General features: G+C 44.1%; 2 protein-coding genes across 5 annotated transcripts in view; one reads left to right on the top strand and one right to left on the bottom strand.

Moving 5' to 3' along the window:
* The window catches only part of HEATR1 (HEAT repeat containing 1), a 56,856-nt gene extending 56,206 nt beyond the window's left edge, over window positions 1–650 (top strand). The window contains exon 45 of the mRNA XM_075924808.2: window positions 370–650. Within this exon, the coding sequence (XP_075780923.2) occupies window positions 370–458 (89 nt within the window). The 3' untranslated portion in view covers window positions 459–650. The remainder of the gene's footprint in view (window positions 1–369) is intronic.
* LGALS8 (galectin 8) overlaps window positions 1–21,575 on the bottom strand; it is a 32,257-nt gene that overhangs the window by 4,672 nt on the left and 6,010 nt on the right. Inside the window, exons 4-11 of one of the 4 annotated variants that reach the window (XM_025184130.3) lie at window positions 21,144–21,354; window positions 14,227–14,346; window positions 11,697–11,753; window positions 11,584–11,610; window positions 10,777–10,865; window positions 4,057–4,222; window positions 3,450–3,584; window positions 153–1,892 (exon numbers count right to left, since the gene is read on the bottom strand). In XM_025184130.3, coding sequence (XP_025039915.3) covers window positions 1,878–1,892; window positions 3,450–3,584; window positions 4,057–4,222; window positions 10,777–10,865; window positions 11,584–11,610; window positions 11,697–11,753; window positions 14,227–14,346; window positions 21,144–21,354 — 820 coding nt within the window. In that variant the 3' untranslated portion in view covers window positions 153–1,877. Of the gene's footprint in view, window positions 1–152; window positions 3,585–4,056; window positions 4,223–10,776; window positions 10,866–11,583; window positions 11,611–11,696; window positions 11,754–14,226; window positions 14,347–21,143; window positions 21,355–21,575 lie in introns of those variants that run through there. The other 3 variants (XM_075924811.2, XM_075924809.2, XM_006122072.4) reach the window with 3 other exon arrangements.

Below are 21,575 nucleotides of genomic sequence, written 5' to 3'. Positions count from 1 at the left end.
ACTGGACACAGCTATAAACAGATGGGAATTCACCTCTGTGCCTTTGGCCTCTGCACCACTTAAGTCTCAAACAGTTACTATGGCACTGCTTTTACAACCGGCTTTTATGAAAGGTTACTACATTTACAGCACTTCCGTAAGTCAAAAAACACTTTACTTCAAAATTATTTTTATTGCACTACTCTTTAATGCCCCAAAACAGTAAGTGCTTCCTAAATACTATAGACAGTCCCCGCCCACAAATGTATACAACGTGAAAAGACATATTAAAAAAAAGGGTTGTGGGGAGATCTTACAACATAAGAAAAGCTGTGAGGGTGGAGATGGGCATACATGTTAGTTATATCTTCATTAATGTTTGCTTTTTAGATGAATGTGAAGAAGTAGAACACCAGTGCCAGAAGACAATTCAGCAACTAGAAGTCATTTTAGGAGAATCACTCCAAAGCTACTTCTAAGAAACACCCTTACTTGTTTGTCGTGAAGCCTAAATTATAAGAGGTGAAAGTTTTATAAGAACTAATAAGACTGTCACAAAGTTACTATATCATTCCAATTAAGAGTAATGTTATAGAATGCTAAGATCTTACCTGTACATTATACAGAGTCATTAAAATTTCCAGAATTAATAAACTGTACATTTTACAAGATGGCTTTTTGTAACTTTGTCTTTGATCTTCTATATTCAGAATTCAGTTTAGGAAAGACAATGGGGGTGAATTCTCATAAAATGTGCTGCGAGGTTTTAGAAGGGACAGACTTTTTTTTTTTTCCTTTTAATAGGAAAAAAAATTAAGTTCATATTGCAGCTTTTTAGTCATTCATGGTGACAGAGCATTTTCCAATAGCAGAGTCCCTGACTACTTGAAGCTACATTTTTTGTGAGATGTTTTCTTCACAGGGACTAACTTGAATATAAATCACTCATCCTTTATATGCTGTGGGATTTGAGTCTCAATTATACCAGATTAGACATATAATCTCAAATAATAAACAGGTACAGAAAATTAATTTTGCTTTAAAACATGATTACTCTAATCACCATTATGCCATAAATCCAATATGCCACAAGGGTGTGCACGTGTTACCATGTGAATGTATTAAGTTCTTAAACTATGTGCACACCTATCTATTAGTCAGGCATTCTGTCTATATGTGCTAGTTTTCTACCTGGGTTTCAGATTTTCAATGAAGGATGAATAGACAGAAATTATCTGTTCTAGTCCTGTTCTTTCTTTTTAACTATGAAAGAAAATAAGTGAAGAAGCCAGCAATACTCATTTAAGGCTGACCATACTTGAGACAGATGACTGTAAGAGATTCCAACTTTAAAGGTGTTTACAAAATAAGAACTTTGTAAATCCTTCAGTTGGAACAGTATAAAGTCAAACTTAGGCAGAGACTTCAGGAGAAAAGTGAACTGATAATGAGGTTCACCGGTTGTTCTTTAGCTAGCCAAGCAATGCCAGTTCTATAACTGCCAGCTTTTCTTAGGGTGAGATTAAATGTTTTTAGAGGAGGCTGTTTAACAGAAGCATGTTTTAGCTGGAATGTACTTTTAATTAAAAGAACGGTGAAAAGTAAACATACATTATATGCCAGTGTAACATACCGTGCAGTATAGGCATTTTTAAATTGGCCTAATATAAAAATTTCCTCAGGCAATGTTGTTAATAGCTTTGGGGATCCATATATATGCTAATCAGCATTTTCTTACAAATGTATGTGTCAGATAGCATATTATAGTGCAACTTAATCAAAAGTTTAGTTACTATCCCATTGATGAAAAACATACTGAATATTTGCTCTCAGATCAGATTTAATGCATATTATCCATGGATCCACATCCTTTAAATAACCAGATATGATAGCTACTTCTATTCTTGAGCAACCTGAATTAAAAAGGAAGATAAGAGCTCTTTAACATCTCTTCTGTAGTCCGGCATCTCCAAAATTTGAAAAGAGCTAGCAAAATTGCAGGACCGTGATATTTGACTTTGTTCTCAGTTAAAATTACAGAATTCTATCATAAAAGCCAGGACTTTTTGTATGGGCTAACCTTAGGCCACTTGGGTACAGGACTGACATGACTACAAAAGTCAAGGAAAAGGCTTAGAGTATCGTGTTCTAGTACTATAGTGCAACAGACAAGAAAATACCACTAGGAAAGGGGTCGAAATTTTTTAGCCAAGCTGCCATGTTGTGTGAGGTAGCTTCAGTTAAATATTTTAAGCTTGGGATTGAATTATCTATTCAAGATGTATAGAGAACACTCACATTAGCTACTTTAATATAGCTGGGTTCTGATTCACCATTGCATTTCTTCAGGTTTACACTGGTCCAATGCTACTAATTTCAACAGTTAAATCAGCATTTTAAAAAAAATAAAGCACCTAGGCTTGAAATATGCTTTCCCTAAATTAGAGTACATTATTTCTATGTAATTTCCAATTAACTTTGCATATAAACAATGAGGGTTAAAATACACTTAGAACTTGATTAGATCCCTTAAGGGTTGACAATCCATTTTCAGATGTTCCAATCCAACTTTTATCAACAGACAATACTGACTTTATAGTTATTAGCATGTTATAACAATGGTTCCCAACTGCCAGGCCGTAAACCGCTTGCTTCTGGACCACAGCAGCTCAGGGGGCTGGACAACACCACCCAGCACCTCACCTCCTGCTGCGCCTGCTGGGAGAGGCATGACCTGCCCCACCTCTCAGCCAACCAGGGACAGGATCTCCTCTCAGATGCTGAGGAGGCCTGAGGGGAGGGTTGGATGCAGGGGACTCCTGGGTCAGTAGCTAGTGCTGGGGGGCTGAAGGGGTTAGGGCTGGCACTGGAAGGCTTAAGGGGCTGGGGTGTACCCTATCCCCCAGAGATGCCATAAACAGTTGGCTTCAGCTGCCCCCCACATCGCATGTGCTGGAGCTGAAGCTGGCTGTTTGCAGCAGCTCGGGGGCCCGGGGCTTTAGGCCAACTGGTAACATTATTTGCATTTTCAGTATTTGCATAATGAATGTGAATTTGCAAACATTACCAGTCTGCCAAAAGTTTGTGATTGGGTTTGTTGGTCTGCAGTATAACAAAGATTGGGAACCAGTTTTAGTATACAAAATATTTTGCACTTATTAGGAATACTGTAAATATTGCATTATATTAAGTATAATAACAATTCTTATGTCAGGAGATCTATGACTAGTGAAGCAGATAATGTGACTTTAGTTTGCCACAATACTGAAAACTGAGGAAGACTTAATCTAATAGGATTATAACTCCTGGTGCTCAACTTTCTGATCAGCACCAGTACAGAAACTTAGATAGGACAAGGATCTGGACTATTCAATACCGGTACGTACTTGAGGGAGAGACATGGGGGCCGGGGAGGAAGAATTACAGGTTAACATATGGTGAAAATCTGTATAATGCTACCAGCTCCTTACATCCAATAACTGAATGTCTCCAGTAACTTCCAATACGTTGATCTTTTCAAGCTGTTTAAATCTATGTTTATACTCCAGGATGTGCACACCATTTATGGCAACCTTGTAATGATGAACATCACAAAAAAGTAACAGCTGAAAGCAAAAAGAGGAACAGATTTTTAGTTAGGTTTTAACTTGATTAAAGTGAAGACTGGTGGTCTAATTCAGAAGCAGAGAATCCTGGTTTCTGCTTGTGAAAAATGTGCTTGTATAAAAACACTTTGCTAGGTAGGACCTTAAAGTTAAAAAAAATTAAAATTGCAAAGGAAATAACCCAAGTTGGACAGAGTCCAATTTGCTTAAGATACTGTTTACAACTATTAAAGGTTAATTCAGGCACTTTCTCTTTTGTCTGAACATGAGAGAGGATTGAAATTTTTCACAGCAATAAGATTTGGAATCAAGTTTATCTTTAGTTGCTGCTTTTTAGTTTGTCCCAAACGGTTACTGTACCAGTAATTCTAACTCATGCTAGCTACATGAAATTGAAAGGGTATCATTTAACTGTTTTCATTCAATACAAAGACATTGTTGAGTTTTTCTATCCTAATTGAAGTAGCCTTACCTCAAAGTACATTCCTGGACTGAAAGGGAAATGAATGACATCCTTTTCTTCTTCTCCCCAGCTATCATAAAGATAGGAATTTCTCACAAAAACTTTTGTTTTTATTCGGGGATTCAGATGCAATGCAATATCCTTTGAGTCGCTTGATTTCAGATTAACAGCAAAGCTGAAAAACATTAAGATTACATATAGCAACAGGCAGCATATATGCCAGATGTGTGCAGCATATTTAATGAAAAAAAATCTAGGCATAAATGCTAGTTGGAAAAATTGCAAATCTAGTGCCTTGATCTTGCTAGTAACTGAACATGCGCACAACTGTTTAAGATTGCACTCTTACAGTTTTCTTAGTGTACTTCTTTCCTGCTACACCTCATTTATTGTGGATCAGTTTTAAAAGATCACACATTTGTGAGATCACAATTGTCTTCTGTCAGCATCATACTGAAAATGTGTTGCCTGTGACAGGAAAAACTATTTAATGCTGTGTCCAACTGGCACATGTGCGGTGCTTACAGTGTAATAGATTTGTAGCATTTATTGATACTGTGTTAAAGGAAGACATTCCCCAAATCCCATTTTCACTCTGAAACACTCAGTTTGGTTGAAATATTCCGGGCCTGGTCCTAACACAAAAGGAGAGTAACTAGTCTGTGCAGTAACTTGAGCGCTTCAAGATGTGTGCGCTCGTGTGCTCCACTTAAGGGGTATGTCTAGACTACAGGACTCCTTTGACGGAGCCATGTAGATGAGTTTACTAGACATAGGAAAATGAAGCGGCTCCGATATCCCTCATTTCACGAGGCATACCGGAGCGGTCGACAAAGGCTTCTGTTGTCAACCGCAAAAGGTCCAGACGGCCCCGCTGTGCCGCCAAACAGCTGATCGGCACAGTGTAGCGGCCATTTTGATGTAAATGAAGCGGCGATTTTTTAAATCACCGCTTCATTTTCCTATGTCTAGTAAACTCATCTGCCTGGCTCTGTCGACGGAGCCATGTAGTCTAGACATACCCAAGGTGTGCATGCACGTCCAGTACTTTATAAGAGTGAGAAACACTGCTCTAAAGTACCCCTTTTTAAGAAAGAGTACCCTCCTCCCCCCCTTTAAAAAAAAAATACGCCCAGTACCTATAGTTTTCAGACATTTTTTTTCTACCATTGCAACACATTTGTTTAAACAACTGTACCCAGAGGAGTAGTGATTTTTTGTGTAAAAAGTACAAAAATAATAAAAGCACTACAAAACTTAAATTTGATTTTCTCCAAATATCAGTTGTGTTGATGTACCCCCCAGCCTTCTCTCGAGTACTCCTGAGGGTACTCATACCACTAGTTGAGAAACACTGCCTTAGAGGTCTGTCATCCCCGCACCTCCTTGGCCCATGCATGTACCCTTCATGCCCCATACTAAGGCTATATAGGGCTGCATGGGTGAACTCCCTTAAGGTACTTCTATATTTGCTGCCTAGTTTGAGCTAAGGGTGCAATATATAGCCAACCGAAATTGCTAATGAAGCGGGATTTAAATATCCTGTGCTTCATTAGCATAATCTCGCCCGTGCGCTATTCTGCTCGCCAGCTGATTCGAACCAGGAAGTGCGCTCCGTGACACATTAGTTCGAATGTCACAGAGCGCACTTCCTGATTCGAATCAGCTGGCGAGCAGAATAGCGTACCGGCGAGATTATGCTAATGAAGCACAGGATATTTAAATCCCCGCTTCATTAGCAATTTCGGTTGGCTACATCTGCATCCCTAGCTCGAACTAGGGAGCAAGTGTAGACTTAGTCTTTGTTCCTTCTCTCACACGATCCCGCAGAAGAAACTGATGCAGTGGGGAAGGAGGGGACCTATGCCCTTAAGTGGAGTACCTATTTGGGTGACCTTTCAAACTCCAGTTACTACACCAGGCGAATAATCTCTCCTCCATTGAATAGTGTCCCCATGAGTGTTCCTTTGACAGTGATTCCAGAGCAGTGTCCCCGCAGATGAAATCTCTGGAAGTCTACTACTGAAGACAAAACAGCATTGCTACCTGTAAAAACTCTAAAGAGACATGAACAAAGCACAGTAGTTTGAAAAACTATGTACTGAAGTCCAGACAGCAGCTCTGCTTCTTTTAGTAATTGAACATTCATGACTAATGCCATGAGACTGTACTGCAACCTTGTATAGTGGGCTAGCAATCTACAAGGAGACTGAATGCTGACAGTCCTAACATGAGATAATGCATCCAGGGATCCATCTTGAAAGTCTGGGTGGAGATTGTGGGTCCTTTTGTTTGAATTCTAAATAAATCCAACAGTCGGTCACTTTCTGAATGGCTTGATTCTGTCCAAAGAAAAGGCTAATACCCTTATTCCATCCAAGGCAACTTCCTTGTCTGATGCAGTTTTGAGGGACAAAACAAAACTGGAGATGAATGGTCTAACATGAAATGTAGTCAACACTTCAGGTAGAAACTTAGGATGTGGCCCCAAGAAGACCTTTTCCTTAAAGAAGATGGTGAACATGTGAAAGAGAGGGGCGGACAGTAAAGCTCCCAATTCTCACCCTCCTGTGAGTAGTGATAGCCACCACCAAAGCTATTTTCATGGATAGATCAAGCAACAAACATAGTTAATGGTTCAAAGTGATGTTGCATAAGAATAAGGTTCAAGTAGGGAATGCTGGGGAGGAGGGGGCACATGCTCCCTTCAAGGTGGGAGGGGCTGGCCAGCCACTGGTGAGGGGACTAGCAGGGCCAGTACTGGCCCAAGGACTACAAACAGCCCCTAACTTGCAGGGAAAGCAAAGCAAGGTAGCCCCAACTCACACTGCTCTCTAGCCATGCCATGCTGTTTCTGGTGATTAGAGGAACAGTCCCACCCCTACCTCTACCCCAGACCAATGAGACCAGTGCGAGGTACAGCCACCTTGCTTGAAGGGCTGGCCAGCAATCAGCAGGTGTACTATGGCGTTGGAGGGTGAGTGCCAGCAGCAGGAATCCATGGCCTCCCCGACCTACCAGCACTGCTGCGGCAGGAAAAGCACAGCAAGCTGATTGTAGATCACACTGCTCTAGGGCACTCACTAGAAGCACCACAGCACAGCCAAAGGGGTGAGGGTGGGGTTTTTGTCAGGGGTGTTTTAGCCCTTTGCCAGGCTGGGGGCAGGGTGTATGTGGCCGTTGTCCCCTGGGGCGCTCCCCTCTGGGTTCAAATCCTGTATAGGGAGTATGTTTGTTTTCTAATGTGTAGAAAAATATTTCAGATCTCAGCAGTCTGAACCCAGAGAATGAGCAAAACCCTCCAAAAAAGTCTTCTGCCTGTAAATGAAAGATTATCATAGCTGCTAAGTATACCTTAAGAACTTTCTCCCAGCAGGAGGGTTATCTACCAGGAAAGGTCTGTGCCTACTGCAGGAGGATCTGTACTTCTAGGATTGGATTCCTTAGGAATCTCAGGATCCATATGTAAATTTAGGATAGAAATCAACTTTGAATAGAGGAATCATTGATGAACGCATAACAAGAACTCCTAGTAAAAGCTGATTTTTCAAAAAATCCAACGGGTAGTCTAGAGCCAGGGAAAGAGGAGCAGACACTGGAAACGTCTTAGCAGCTATGCCAGAGGCAGTATCTCCTCCCCTTCTGATGTTGTGTGTTTCATGGACTTCTTTCTGGAGTTAACAGCACATGTTGAACAGGAAGTCTCTAACCCAGAGAACCATCAAAGAGCATGCCTGGAGCCACAGAACATCCAGTTTGGGATAAAGGGTCTGTCTGGCATCCTGTGACAACACATGACAACTGATTTGAAGTCAACACAAGAAGTAAAGCAAATGAGACCAGGATAACAAGTTTGTCTTGACCAAGTTGGTGCAATTAAAATGACCTTGGTTTTGTCCTGCTTGATTATGTTGAGAAGTGAAATGAGAAAAGCATTTAGAGATCTTGGATCAAGAGCCACTATTCATCAAAACTTCTTGCCACTGCACCCAATGCAAAGTGCAAGAAATTAAAAAAAAAAAGTTAGAAATGTGCTAATGAGGACTCATGCATTCAATTCCCACTCAAAATTCTGGCAGAGGTGCTACCTTGGTCAACAGTCTTCTGTATACCCAGAAGCTGAGAACCACATCTGTGTGGCTATGCACCAATTTCAGAGTTTTATTACTTCAGCACAAAGTAAGGAGTGTTCTCTGCCCTTTCAATTGGTGTAGAATAGGTGGACCACGCTGTCACAATCTTGATGGATTTGGCTTGAATCAATGGCAGATATGGAAGCATCCTGACTCCTCTCAGAAAGCAGATATGCAGAAGACTCTCCTGTGAAGACCATTTTCCCTGGATTTGCTCTCCCCACTCCAAGAAGGATGAGTCTGAAGTGACAATAGCAGTTGGAGGATCTTGGAAAAAAGGGAACTCTTGCACAGACTTTGCACAACTGGTCAAGTCCCAATGGGGAACAAAGACCTGTCTGAGTCAGCTTATTAGGCTGCAGATGATTCTGAGCCACCTGTGGAAACAATGGCACTGTAGCGTGGCATGCCTGGATCATGAAGACTCATGCTGCCATATGACCCAATGGCTTAAGAAATGGGTCCTGAAGGTCAAGATACATAAGTCCATCCCTGGAATCTAGAAAGGGAATTATAACTGCAAGGATCACCATCTTGAATTTGCTGTTTCTGCTAATATTGGCCTTTATCTCCCATTCTTTTTCCAGACCAGAAGGTATTTTGAATAAAACCCTTTGCTGCTGAGCAGAAGTGGAACTGGAATGTGCATAGGAAAGAAAATTTCCTGACTCAGGAATAGGGATGTAAACTCCCATTTAATTGGTTAAACATTGTTTAACCAGTTAACCATTTAAAGAAGGTGCAGGTGGGGCTGCTCATGTTAAAACCTCCAGAACCCATTTGTAAGATGTTAGGTTTTCCCGGGCAGATTGAAATTGGAAAGGGACGGGGGGGGGGAAGGGAATAATGCTGCAGTATATCTCTGTGGTTCAGACTCTTGACCAAGCCATCAAAACTCATACTTGGATGACAAGGTGGCTGGAATGAAGTAGTTATGGCAGCCGCAGTCTTTGTTGTTAAGTATTCAGGGCTCATGGCTGAGAGCTTGGGTGGCCTACAGAAGCTAGAAAAATGAGCTGGGTGAGATATCTGATGTCTGAGACTAGCTAAACTTTGTTTACAGACATATAAATCCCAGTGAATTGAAGAGCAGCCTTCAAGTCTTTCAAGGTGTGAAAGGAGTAGTTAGTAGACTCCAAAAATCTATGTGATCATCCAAAAGAAGGTCTTCAAGCATATTCTCTACAGTATCTTCATAGGGAAGCCTTGACAGTTGGAGCTGTGGCTTGTTACATCATGATTACAGTGGAAATGGACCATGCAGCAGTATCAGTTTCTTTTAAGGATGCTTGTCATGAGGATCTCACTAAGAACTGACCCTCCTTGCTGCTGATCTTGAATTGCTCACAACGCATCTCTCTCAAATACACAATAAAAGTGTTAAATTTATGGCAGTCTTAGCTTGACGGAAGTGCCTGATCGTTTAGTTGTAAGGATTATCCTCAGCAAAGAGATTGAGCTGCTTCTGGTCCTTATTTTAAAGGGTAGATTTAGCATAATGTTGGCTATTGTGCTCATTTACCGCTTCCATTATCAAAGGTTGGTGATGGATGAGAGAATAAAAACTCTGAATCTCTGGCTCGGATGTAGTATTGTTTTTCAGCATGCTTACAAAGGGTGAGGCTGTCACTGCAGTCAGTGATCTTAGAAAGCTCCAATAAAGCTTCATTGATCAGAGGGCTACATGTGTAGAATAAGTATGCAAAAATGCATTTATGATGGGAATCCTGGACATTTCCAAGATAGTTGGAGAGTAACAATGATGCATTTCATCATTTGAAGTAAATCTGCCCCAGAAGGGGAGGTGTTAGAACTGAAGCATCATGCACCTATGTAGAATAGGGCTTGATGAAGACTAGTTTCCATCACTGGTATTTGGCTGGCTGGCAAATTTTGTCAACACATTACACAACTGATATTTTGTAGAGCTCAACGTAAGTTTTAAACTGATCAGCTATGGCCCGAACTTACACAGAGTGCAGATCTGCTAGGTACAATATCTTTTTTAAGTCACTTGTCAGGGAACAACTCCACTTCAAGCTGACTCTGGAGCAGCGTTTCCTCTGAGCTGCATGGCAACACAGCCCTGCGGCTGCTTAATGAGCCCCGCCCAGGCAGGGGCTCAGGACTTGTGCACAGAGCTGCCTGGCCCGGGGAGGAGGGGCACTTCTCTCTCAGCGATAGCAGCAGCTCCCTGCTGAGGACAGAGCCATGAGTCTTTCCCAATCAGTAAAGAGGGGATGTGTCCCTAGTGGCTGGGTCTCTGTCTTCAGTAGGGAAAAGTGCCTCTCTCCACACTAGGCAGCTCTGTGCACAAGTCCTGAGCCCCTGGTTGGGTGGGGCTCATTAAGCAGCTGTGGGGCTGTTCTGCCATCAGCACTGAAGCAGTACTGATGGCTCATGAGACAACTACAGCCAGATCTCTTCTCATAATACTGAGGAGATGTGTCCTCTGGCAGCTGCAGCAGGTAGGGAAGAATCAGACTGGCAGAATAACTCAGATATTAAATTATAGTAGTAATGAAGAGTGACAGAATTACACGTTAAAATTTAAACTGCTATTAGGCTGTAAGAACACTCGTATCTATCTACTGACCTGTTTGCGTTTTTATTCACTTCCCCTTTGATGACAATTGTACGTCCAGAACGAAGTGCAGAATTAAGCCTTGCAACATAAGGAACCACCTGGAAAGGCAACCCTATGCAGTTATAATCTGTGGCTTTAAGTATACATTGATGACCTCTATCTGTCACCTCCCTATTGCCTTTCTCTGCTTTTGTATTTTTAAAATAATCTGAAAAACATGTTAAAAAAAATCTGTCTTTCAAAGTTGCCATGTCTTTTAATTAATTATTTTCACAAACCATTGGAATGATCTAGTTATGGTTGGAAGGCAAATATGCATGTTCATTTCAGGATCTCTTTTTTTAATATACATAATTATTTTTAAAATCTTTTGACTAACCAGTGGGATTTTAAAATACTCCAGACAGATACCACAAGTAGTTATATCCAGCAGACTTTCTCTAAGGGCGTTCTCTGCATCCATGGCTACTGCTGGACAGCATAACAAAATAAAGTTTTATTTTCCTTAGCTCAGAAACATGTCCTGCCTGTAGCATCAGCTTGGCGTTTCCCTTCCTGGAATTGATTTGTGCTGTGGACTGAGCTGCAATAAGCTCATGGTTAAAATTACAGCCCTGGAGTTGTGAAAAATGTACCACTAGGCTTCTGATTCTGCAATCAGCCGCCTGCGCTGGTCTGGAGTATCACCTAGATGTCATATAGGCAGCCTCAGCTGCCTGCAAGGATGAGCCAACAGGCACAAGGTCTGTTGCTTTTAATGATCCAGATGTTTTAATCATTTCACATTTGCAATTTACATCTACAAAAGATACTTACAAATTGTGAACCATCAGGAACTTCTCCCTACAAAAAATAACACACACTAAAATTAACTACAATATCAATGAATGGGAAGATCATATAACCACAGTACATACATACATACATACATTTGCTGAGTTTATCTTTGTTATTCCTAGAGATGATGACTGAGAGCCTTGTAAAAACTGCAGAGAAAAGGTATTTAGAGATCATTGCTCGCATTTACTAGAATTCTTATTCTAAAGTTTGTTAGAACTGTACAAAAAGGGGTGTGGCTTTGGACTACTATGGAAAGCCTGAGACTATGGTTAAAGTTATTCAAAAGACTATTTATGAACCCACATTGTGCTATCTAAAAGAATCTAGCCCTATGTTGGCCCTTCTCTGGACAGGCATGTGACTGGTCACCCTGAATGTTTCTGATCAGGCAGATCCTCAGAATACTGATGTGATTTGTTTGGAAGATACTACATTTAAGTGCTCCTAAATGGAATGAGGAAGGCAGTTATGCAAAAGCTTTAAGGGATAAAATCCTAGAGGACCTTAAGATTTTAGCAATCTGGGGTTTTTTACATGACATATAACTTGACTCTTAAATAAGATGATGTTAAATGGGAACAAGCTTTGACCTAGCCACTTTCAGGCCAGACATAACCTCAAATTGTTTGGTTCAGTGCCCCCTCTCTTCTCCACTGCATAAGATAGCAGACTGTCCCCATTTGTCGTGAAGGAAAACAGAAAAGTGGAGACAATGAAATGGCTATAGTCAGCCTCAAAACAGAAAAAAAGAAATTATGAAAGCACAAAAGCAGAAAATTTGTAATTTCTTAATCACTGAAGTATCAGAGGGCTAGCCGTGTTAATCTGGATCTGCAAAGTGACAAGGAGTCCTGTGGCACCTTATAGACTAACAGTTGTATTGGAGCATAAGCTTTCGTGGGCAAAGACCCACGTCTACATGCATCTGACTACGTGGGTCTTTGCCCACGAAAGCTTATGCTCCAGTACATCTGTTAGTCTATAAGGTGCCACAGGACTCCTTAATCACTGAAGAAAATGATTGTGTAAAGTTATATGTTTTTCTTTTCGTATTGTACTTTGAGGGCAGATGTCCAAATGTTCGACATCTGCTAGCCCCAAAACTACTCCCAGAATCAGTTTTCCAAAACGGAAACCTTCAGCTTCAAGTTAATATTTAATCAGGTTTTTAGATGTTGAGGGCCATATAAGTACCCAGATATAGAGCTACATACATGCTGCATACATAAAAGAGCTTGGTGGACATCTCTGAGTTCAGTCCCTGTTTCTCTCAGGCCCAAGTCTACCTCCCTTCAATACACTTATTACCCTGAGCATTTAAATTAGACTAGAGGTTGGGCAGAAAATAAGGAAGATTAAACTTCAATTAGGATGTAAAAATCCAGGGAGCTCCCACATAGGAAAGAAAAAAAATCCATCTGAATTTTCTGAGGAATTTTATTTCATAGGCAAACGGCAGGCCTGACAGTCACCATGTGCCCTGGAGCAAGACATGGCTCCATGCCCCCAGAAGGGAAGGGGACGAGGGCAGAAGAGGTGGGGTTGAGAGTACACAGTGCTTAGTGCTGCCCAGATCACAGTGTGCCCCCCCCCCCCCAGCCCACAGAGCTACATGGAGCAGCGTTCTGGTGGTAATTCAGTGGGGCCTGAGGCTCCGGTTGCCAAGCTCCGGGCACCAGGGCAGTTGCCCCCTTTCTTCCCCTATGTAGGTGGACTTGTAGGCAGTTAAAAGGAAGCATCAGAGTTGAATATGGAGGCAGAGAGAACCATTGTCCCACCTAACTACATTTCTGGACTGCTCCCCAATCCATTGTGCTGTGCTGCCTTGTTGCATTCACTAGCCAGTGTCTGCACTGGTGGCAGGAGGGACAATTCCCTCGCTGTTTTGCTGATAATCCCCATTCTGCTGTCTACTGCAGCAAATTTAATCTCATTCTGAATAAATTAGAACATAGTACTGTTCTCCATGTTATCTCAAAGAATTACAGCACAGCCTCAAAACCTAAAAAGGTACACTCACCATCCAATCAGCCAATTTAGAGTTGCTTTGGTAGGTAAAGTAAGATCACCTCTACAAGTAAAAGCTCTGTAAAGAATGCTAGCTCTGTTTTAGTACAGTGTTTGGAAGTAGATTATTCTGAGAAGGATGCTCCAAGAATCATTCTGAAGTACAAGCAGCTGAACGTTCTGGTCTGTGTGTCCAGCTGTGAGGTTGGGGGGCAGGAAATTACGCCTATTTCTGCATATAATTTGATTTTCATATTAACTGTGATGTAAGTTTTCAGTCTGGGCTTCCCTCCCCAACAAAGTAGATTCAAATCCAAAATAGAAAAAAAAACAAACATTCTGACACTGAGTAGAGTAATTTGACAAGACTAGAGACAAGACTCTGACTCGTACAACATAACACTGTTTAAGGAACATAACACTGACATTTAAGGAAGAAGACATTATCTGACATTAAGAAGACATTAAGACACTTCAGTATATAAAATATAGATTTTGCTTCTGTATTACTTCATTTTCACTGTTGATATCTTACTTAAGAATAGCATAATGTACAGTAGGATGACATAAGGAAAAGCACCCCAAAATCAGTTATCCAATTCAGAAACTTACATTATTGGAAACAAACCCTATAGTCTGAATCTGTACTTTTCCATATATCCCGAGTGTATCTATTCTTTCCAGGTTAACTCTGTGGTTGTACAGCAACAAATGGTTTTTATTTACAGACACCTAAAAAGGCAGAAAAAGGCAAAAATGAACTGGTATCTTAAATAATGTATATGCTTGACAAAAGAACACTACTAAACCTTTAATTTTTTCTCAACTTTAATCAATTATGTTCAGGAGCTTTGGGGGGTAGCCAAGTTAGTCTGTTACAGAAAAAAAAACAGCAAGCAAATGGTCTGGTAGCACTTCATAGACTAACAAAACATGTAGATGGTATCATGAGCTTTCATGGGCACAGCCCACTTCTTCAGATGACAGGAGCTATGATTAGAGGATAAGGAAACTCGAAATAAATAGGAGAAGGGAAGTGTGTGGGAGAGAGGGGGGGAAAATGTTCTGTCACCCACTTCCCTAACACTATGCATAAAGTATCAGGAGAAAGGGTGCTACACCTGGAGTAGATAAAGATCAAAGTCAGTGGATAGATAAGGCAGGAAGGATACCATTCAGAAAGTAGTTAGCACCTTCATTGATAAAGGTTCCACCACCCCATATCTTGATTAAGTCCATAATTAATTGAATTTGCATATGTATTGTAATTCCAAACTTTCCCTGTGGATTTGGCTTGAGGAACTGGCCTGTGACAAGACCGCCACCTTCAGATCTGTGAGACTATGGTTAGGTAAACAGAAATGTTCTGCCACTGGCTTCTGAGTATTTTCTTTACATATATCCAATTTGTGTCCATTGATTCTTTCACGTAGAGAACGTCCAGTTTGACCAATATATATAGTAGAGGGGCACTGTTGGCATTTGCTGGTATAGATCAAATTACTAGATGAGCAGTCAAATGACCCTTTGATTTTTGTGGCTAGTGTTGTTTGCTCCAGTGATGAATTCGTCAGTGTAGATATGTGGGCAGAGTTGATATCTTTTCTGGTTGCAGGGCTGGATTCCTGGAGGCTTATGATGTAGTTGTGTGGCATGGTTATCAGAAAGAATACATTTCAGGTTTGGGGGTTATCTGAGAAGCCCTGGGAGAAAAACCTATTCTTGCTTACAGACAACCCCCTAAACTTCTCCTATTTATTTCGAGTTTCCTTATCCTCTAATCATAACTCCGGTCATCTGAAGAAGTGGTCTGTGCCCACAAAAGCTCATGATACCATTTACATGTTTTGTCAATCCATAAAGTGCTACCAGACCATTTGCTTGCTGTTTTTAATCAATCATGTTTAGTTTTGTTTAGTTTCTTGCTTTTGAACATACCTTTAACAACAAAGAACTTAGGTTTGAATTCATGTTCTTTTCCTTCACATTTTGAAATTGAATTAGTGAACATTATGAGTAATATGACAATTATGGTTAAGTTGCACAAAATCTATTAGTCTCAGAGGGATAGTTGTGTCAGTCTGTATGTGCAAAAACAATGAGGAGTCCTGTGGCACCTTTAGAGACAAAACGGTTACCTACCTCATAACTGTTGTTCTTCAAGATGTGTTGCTTATGTCCATTCCACTTAAGTGTGCATGCGCTGCGTGCACAAGTTCTGGATGCTTTTTACCCTTAGCAGTACCCGTTGGGCCAGCCCGTGAGCCCTCTGAAGTGGCGCCGGCATATTGGCGCCGGACGTTTCGACGAAAGGGAGGTAGCTGGGATTGGAATGGACATAAGCAACACATCTCAAAGAACAACCGTTATGAGGTAAGTAATCATTTTTTCTTCAAGTGCTTGCTTATGTCCATTCCACTTAGGTGATTCCCAAGCCATACCTACCGAGGCGGGGTTGGAACCTAAGGACAACTAGACTGCAGCACCACTCTGCCAACAGCCAAATCCTGTCTAGCCTGCATAATGGTTAGTAAAAGTATGGATCGATGACCACATAGCCACTCCACAGAGGTCTAGGATTGGCACCTATGCTAGGAATGCCATTGAGGAGGCCTGAGTTCTGGAAGAATGGGCCATGGAGGGGGGGGGGGAAGACGGCTTTCCCCTTAGATCATAACACGCCTTAAAGCATGCCGTGAGGACAGGCACTGAGCCAACACAGGGAGGCCCTTCATCCTCTCGGTCATAGAGACGAAGAGCTGGGTCTACCTATGAAACTGCTTTGTCCTCTCCAAAGAAAAGCTGAGCGCCCTCCTGACATCTAATGAAGCGCTTACCCTAAGCTGCACGCAAATGAAAAAGAGCAAAAGACCAGTGGGAAAATCTCTTGGGACATATGGAACAGGGACACTACTTTAGGTAGAAAGGCGGGGTGTGGACGCAATATCACCCTGTCCTTAGAGAACAGGTTATATGGTGGCACCAAAGAAAGGGCTCACAACTCAGACATCCTCCTAGTTGAGGGGATAGCCACGAGAAAGACTACCTTCCATGAGAGAGGGAACATGTAGCTATTGGTTCGAATGGGGGTCTCATGAGTCCCTGGAGCACTAGAGTCAGGTCCCACTGTGGAACAGGTTGCCTAACCTAGGGATAGAGCCTATCAAGACCCTGCAGAAAGTGCTCAACCATCACATGGGTGAAGATAGAGCTTCCCCTTCCCCCTGGTGAAAAGCCACAAGGGCTACCAGGTGTATTTTCACTAAAGAGATGAACAACCCCTGTTGCCTGAGGTCAAGGAGGTAGTCTAAGATCATAGGGATGGGGCTCAAAAGGGGTCCCCCCTTTTCTGACTGACTGACTCAAGTGGAAAACCTCCTCCATTTGGCCTGAGAGGTCACCCTGGTGGAGAGCTTTCTACCCTCCATCAGTACCCATCTGACCAGGTCTGAACAGAGGAGCTCTCTTCCCCCTCAATCACGGATCTTCCAAGCCGTGAGTCTTATCTGGGTCCCTGTTGGTATGGTCTCTGTGATCTGGGATTCAATGGGTGACGCTGGGGAGCAGGGGTGTGGATGCCCAAAGACTTGAACATCACCCTCACGTCCTTCCGACTGCAATTTACTGACAGTCTGCTCTGAGATGAGCCTTGAGCCTTTGAAGGGCAAGTCCTGCAGCATAGTCTGGACTTCAGGCGGGATGCCCGAGACTTAAAGCCACAAGTTCCTCCACAAGACAATGCCCTTGGCCACTAAGCATTCCACAGAGTCTACTGCATCCAGTGTGGCCTGAAGGGCGGTGCAGGATACCACCTTGCCTTCCTCTGTCAAAGCCCCAAACTTCTTCTGCCACTCCTTCAGGAGCTTGGACTTGAACTTCTCAACCGCCACCCAGGAGTTATAGGCATATCTGCTGAGCATTACTTGCTGGTTAGCAATCCTCAGCTGTAGCCTCGCTGTTGTGTATGTGATTTGCCCCAAGAAGTCAAGCTTTCTGGGCTCCCTGCTCTTAGGAGTGGGCCTGGGCTGCCCCTGCCTCTCTTTAGAAAGCAGCATAGGCCACCACCAAGCCCAGGGGCAGATGGGAAAACAGATGTTCGTGACCTGACTGTGGCATGAAATACCTCCTCTCCACCCCTTTCTGCGTAGGAGGAATGGACACCTCCAAAGGTTTTTCATAATTTTGGCCACCGTCTTAAGGGGGAGGGCAGTCCTAGCAGGAACATCCACCATCAGGACGTCCACCATGGGATCATATTCTTCCACCACTTCCTCGGCCTGCACCCCTAATTTTTGTGCCAACCTCCTGAAGAGGTCTTGATGGGTGCACATGTCCATGGTGGGCATAGCCAGGGACGGGTTTGCCAGAGCCACATCGGAGGAAGAGGACAAGGAGTCCCTCGGCAACAGTGGCTCCTCTGGGTAGGATTCACTGTGGCTGGCTGTCGAGCCGGGAGATCGTGGTCCCCTGCTGGTCCCGAAGGACTGGCCCTGGATGCTGAGGTTCGGTCCTGTGTGAGTGTGGTGGCCAAGGGAGTCACTCTGTGGCCTGAGTACACTGAAGCCGAGGCTGACCCCAACCTCGAAAGCTTCAGTCAGTGGGCTTGTTGATATGCCCAGGGAATCCAAAAGGGCCGCTGGGCTAGCGGCTGCTATTGTGAAGGCCATGTCTGAGACCCTGGGTGGGCTGACCTTTCGCAAGTGATGCCTCGAGCGGGATTAGTGCCAGGATCAGTGCCGGGACCGGTGTAGAGACCTTGACCAACCTGACCTTGATGATCAGTGCGATGAAGCCCTTGAAGTGAATGACTCTGAGTCTGATTCAGGAGTGCTCTGACACGGACCATGTTGGTGCCACCGATGCCTCCTGCTCCCGGTTCTGGCTGTGGTGCACCATGGCCATCGGTTTGCCTCAGAGCAGTGGTGGCGGTGGCGGGGGAGGCATGACTGCATTCTCTGGTGCCAACAGTGCCGGTGCTGATGGAGCTGAAGTCGATGGTGCTGGTGTTGGGATGGTTCCGCTCCACACAGAACCTGGCTCCTATACCAGGGGAGCCAGTGTCGCTACTACCGGCAGTGCCAGACCAGAATCCCTCACCGGTAGCAAGGAGGGTGGCACCATGTGTGTTGTCGGCCCCATTCTAAGTCTTTGGCGCTCACAGCCTTTATATGGCTTCGCACCGTGCAGTGCTGATCCCGGGGATGAGGTAAGGTCGATCAGCTCCGAGGCCACAACAAAGGTGTCTGGGGTCAACGGCCGAGGACCTCTTCCACTAACAGGTCCCGAACCTTGGGACTACTTGCCCGAGCGGGGCTCAACCTATGCCTGTGGTGTACGGAAGCCTCTCTGCATCTGGGCAGTGATAAAGTCTTGGGGTGTCCCTCTCACGGATGCACCCCCTGGTCCCGCCTTGAAGGCAATCTCCCTTTCCGTGCCTTCTTGCGAGCACTCAGTACCAGGGACTGGGAACAGTACCGCGGTGCCGAATGACGGTCCAACGCCACAGAGTGTCTGGGTGCAAATCCCGTACCCTGCACCAACCCTTGGGCACTCCTCACGGACGGTACTGGTGCCACCGGTTGAAGCACAGACTCCATCAGCAGCACCTTGAGTCTGGAGTCGCGCGCATATTTGGTCCTTGGTTTAAAGGACTTGCAGATCGTACATGAGTCTGTCAGATGGCCTTCTCCGAGACACTTCAAACACTCCTTGTGCGGATCTCCACAGGGCATAAGCTTCAGGCACCGCACACAGGTTTTGAAGCCTTGAGGCCCCAGCATTCCCCACTCGAGGCAGGGGAGAGGAAAAAAACAACTTACTAAGCACTTCTAATCAACAAGCAACTAGGAAAGCACTAAACTACTGAAGAAGGTGCACTTGCATGAAACAAGCCAAGAGTTCCAGCAACAGTCACAGGCGGTAAGAAGGAACTGAGGGGGTGGAGGACCAGCAGGCTTATATATGCTCCGATATGTTGGCGCCACTCCAGGGAGCTTCAACAGGTACTGCTAAAGGTAAAAAGCAGCCAGAACTCATGCACGTGGTATGCACACACCTAAGTGGAATGGACATAAGCAAGCACTCGAAGAAAAACAGATTTATTAGGGCATAAGTGACTTGCAGCTTGATTTTGTTGTTTTAATTTGTAATTGCTGACTTCATTTATTTTTCTTAATATATTATGTTTAAATATTCCCTTCTCCCCAGCCACACTCAAACACTTCCCCTTCCATATTAGCACAAGACCAAAATGACCCTATCACAGACCCTCACTAGTGTTACTTGAGATGAATATGGTTTTCTATTTAACTCAAGAACTACAACAGAATCCTTGAATACAGTGAAAAAAGCTGTACTCCGTTCTCTGAAAAATCCCGAAGATATAACCAATCAAGAGAAGACTAGAAGGACTAACCAGGAATTAAACAGTGATGGAGATGGAAATATTTTCTTCTTCCTCTTCCAAAACAAGAGGAAAGCACACCATGATCCATGGGATTTGGTGGAAAACCAGAAACACTTGCCTGGATAGGTTTCTTTACCAATAGTGTGGAATATTTAATGGCATTCAATCACAAAAGTATATTTACTGCACATATGTACTTTGGGTTTGATACTGCATCACTTATCACATTTTGATTCTCTCAGCACATCAGCATTTGTTGACATACAGACTATAGCCGTGGTCCCCAACCCGGTGCCCGCGGGCGCCATGGCGCCCGCCGGGCTCTTCACATGCGCCCGCGGAGCAATCTGGGCTGGCCCTGCCCCTGGGCGTGCGGCAGGTGCCAGCCCCGGGCGCATGGCCGGTCCCGCCCCAGGGTGCGCCGCGCGTGCCCTGGCGCCGGCCCCGGCCCCGGCCTTGGCCCCGCCCCCGGCCCCGCCCCCGCCCCCGGGGGCACAGCGCGTGCCCTTGCCGGCTCCGGCGCCGGCCTTGGCCCTGCCCCCGGGGGCGCCGCACGTGCCCTGGCCCCGTCGCCGGCCCCGGCCTTGGCCCCGCCCCCGGGCGCGCGGCGCCTACGGGGGGGGGCGCCAGCCCCGGGCGCGTGGCTATGGGGGGGCCCCGCCCGCTGGCGCGTGGCTATGGGGGGGCCCGCCCCCGGGCATGCGGCTGGGGGAGGCCCCGCCCCCGGGCGGGCAAGTGTCCCCGCCCCCTGGCGCCCGGCGGGCGAATGGCCACGCCCCCTGGTGCCCGACAACCTGAAAAGGTTGGGGACCACTGCAGTGCTTCCTCTGACCGATGCAAACAGAAGGCTGCTGTGTTCAGCAGAAGCCCTTTGGGCATAGAAAAGGGAGGGTCTGGGTAACAGCTAGTATAATCAGGAAGGTATTTACTCACTCAACACACAACTTTCCAGGCACAAGTATATAAAATGAAAGGCCTACATTATTCAACAGTACCCCTCTTTCAGCCTATAGTTTCTCTTTGTAATTAAAGCGTACATAGCCATAAACAATACTGATGCTTCCATAATACTATGTTTATGGCATGACAAGTGGCTAAATACTCATGTTTCTTAGGAACTCACCTGAAATTTATCCTTCAAAACCATAAAGACAATCTCAAATGGCTTCCCTTTTTGAAAAGGCATCTCATAAGTGATCTCCTCCCAACCCCATCTTTCTTTTTCCAGAGTGTTACAAACTATGAAGCCAGATCTTTTGAAGCGGGGATTGAAGTGAAAGGCCACATCAGCCCGAGGTTTAGTGCTATTGCCACACTGGAAGTCCACCTGGAACCTGATCAGAAATTAAAAACACACATTCAGTTCAGCTCATCTAGAAGTGTTCTCTTCTAAAATATTTAATTACGTTTTAATAATATACAAACTTTGTATTAAATCTCATTATGGTGATTACAAATTAATGACAAGTAAAGTGTTAGATACATAATACTAATTTATGACTAACCAAACACAGGAAGATTGCCCACTGTGCCTTTAACAGTTATGCACCCAGCT

The sequence above is a fragment of the Pelodiscus sinensis genome, chromosome 3, assembly GCF_052426305.1.
Source record: "Pelodiscus sinensis isolate ZL-2025 chromosome 3, ASM5242630v1, whole genome shotgun sequence".
Lineage (NCBI taxonomy): Eukaryota > Metazoa > Chordata > Testudines > Trionychidae > Pelodiscus > Pelodiscus sinensis.
This window is presented reverse-complemented; position numbering and strand designations above follow the sequence as displayed.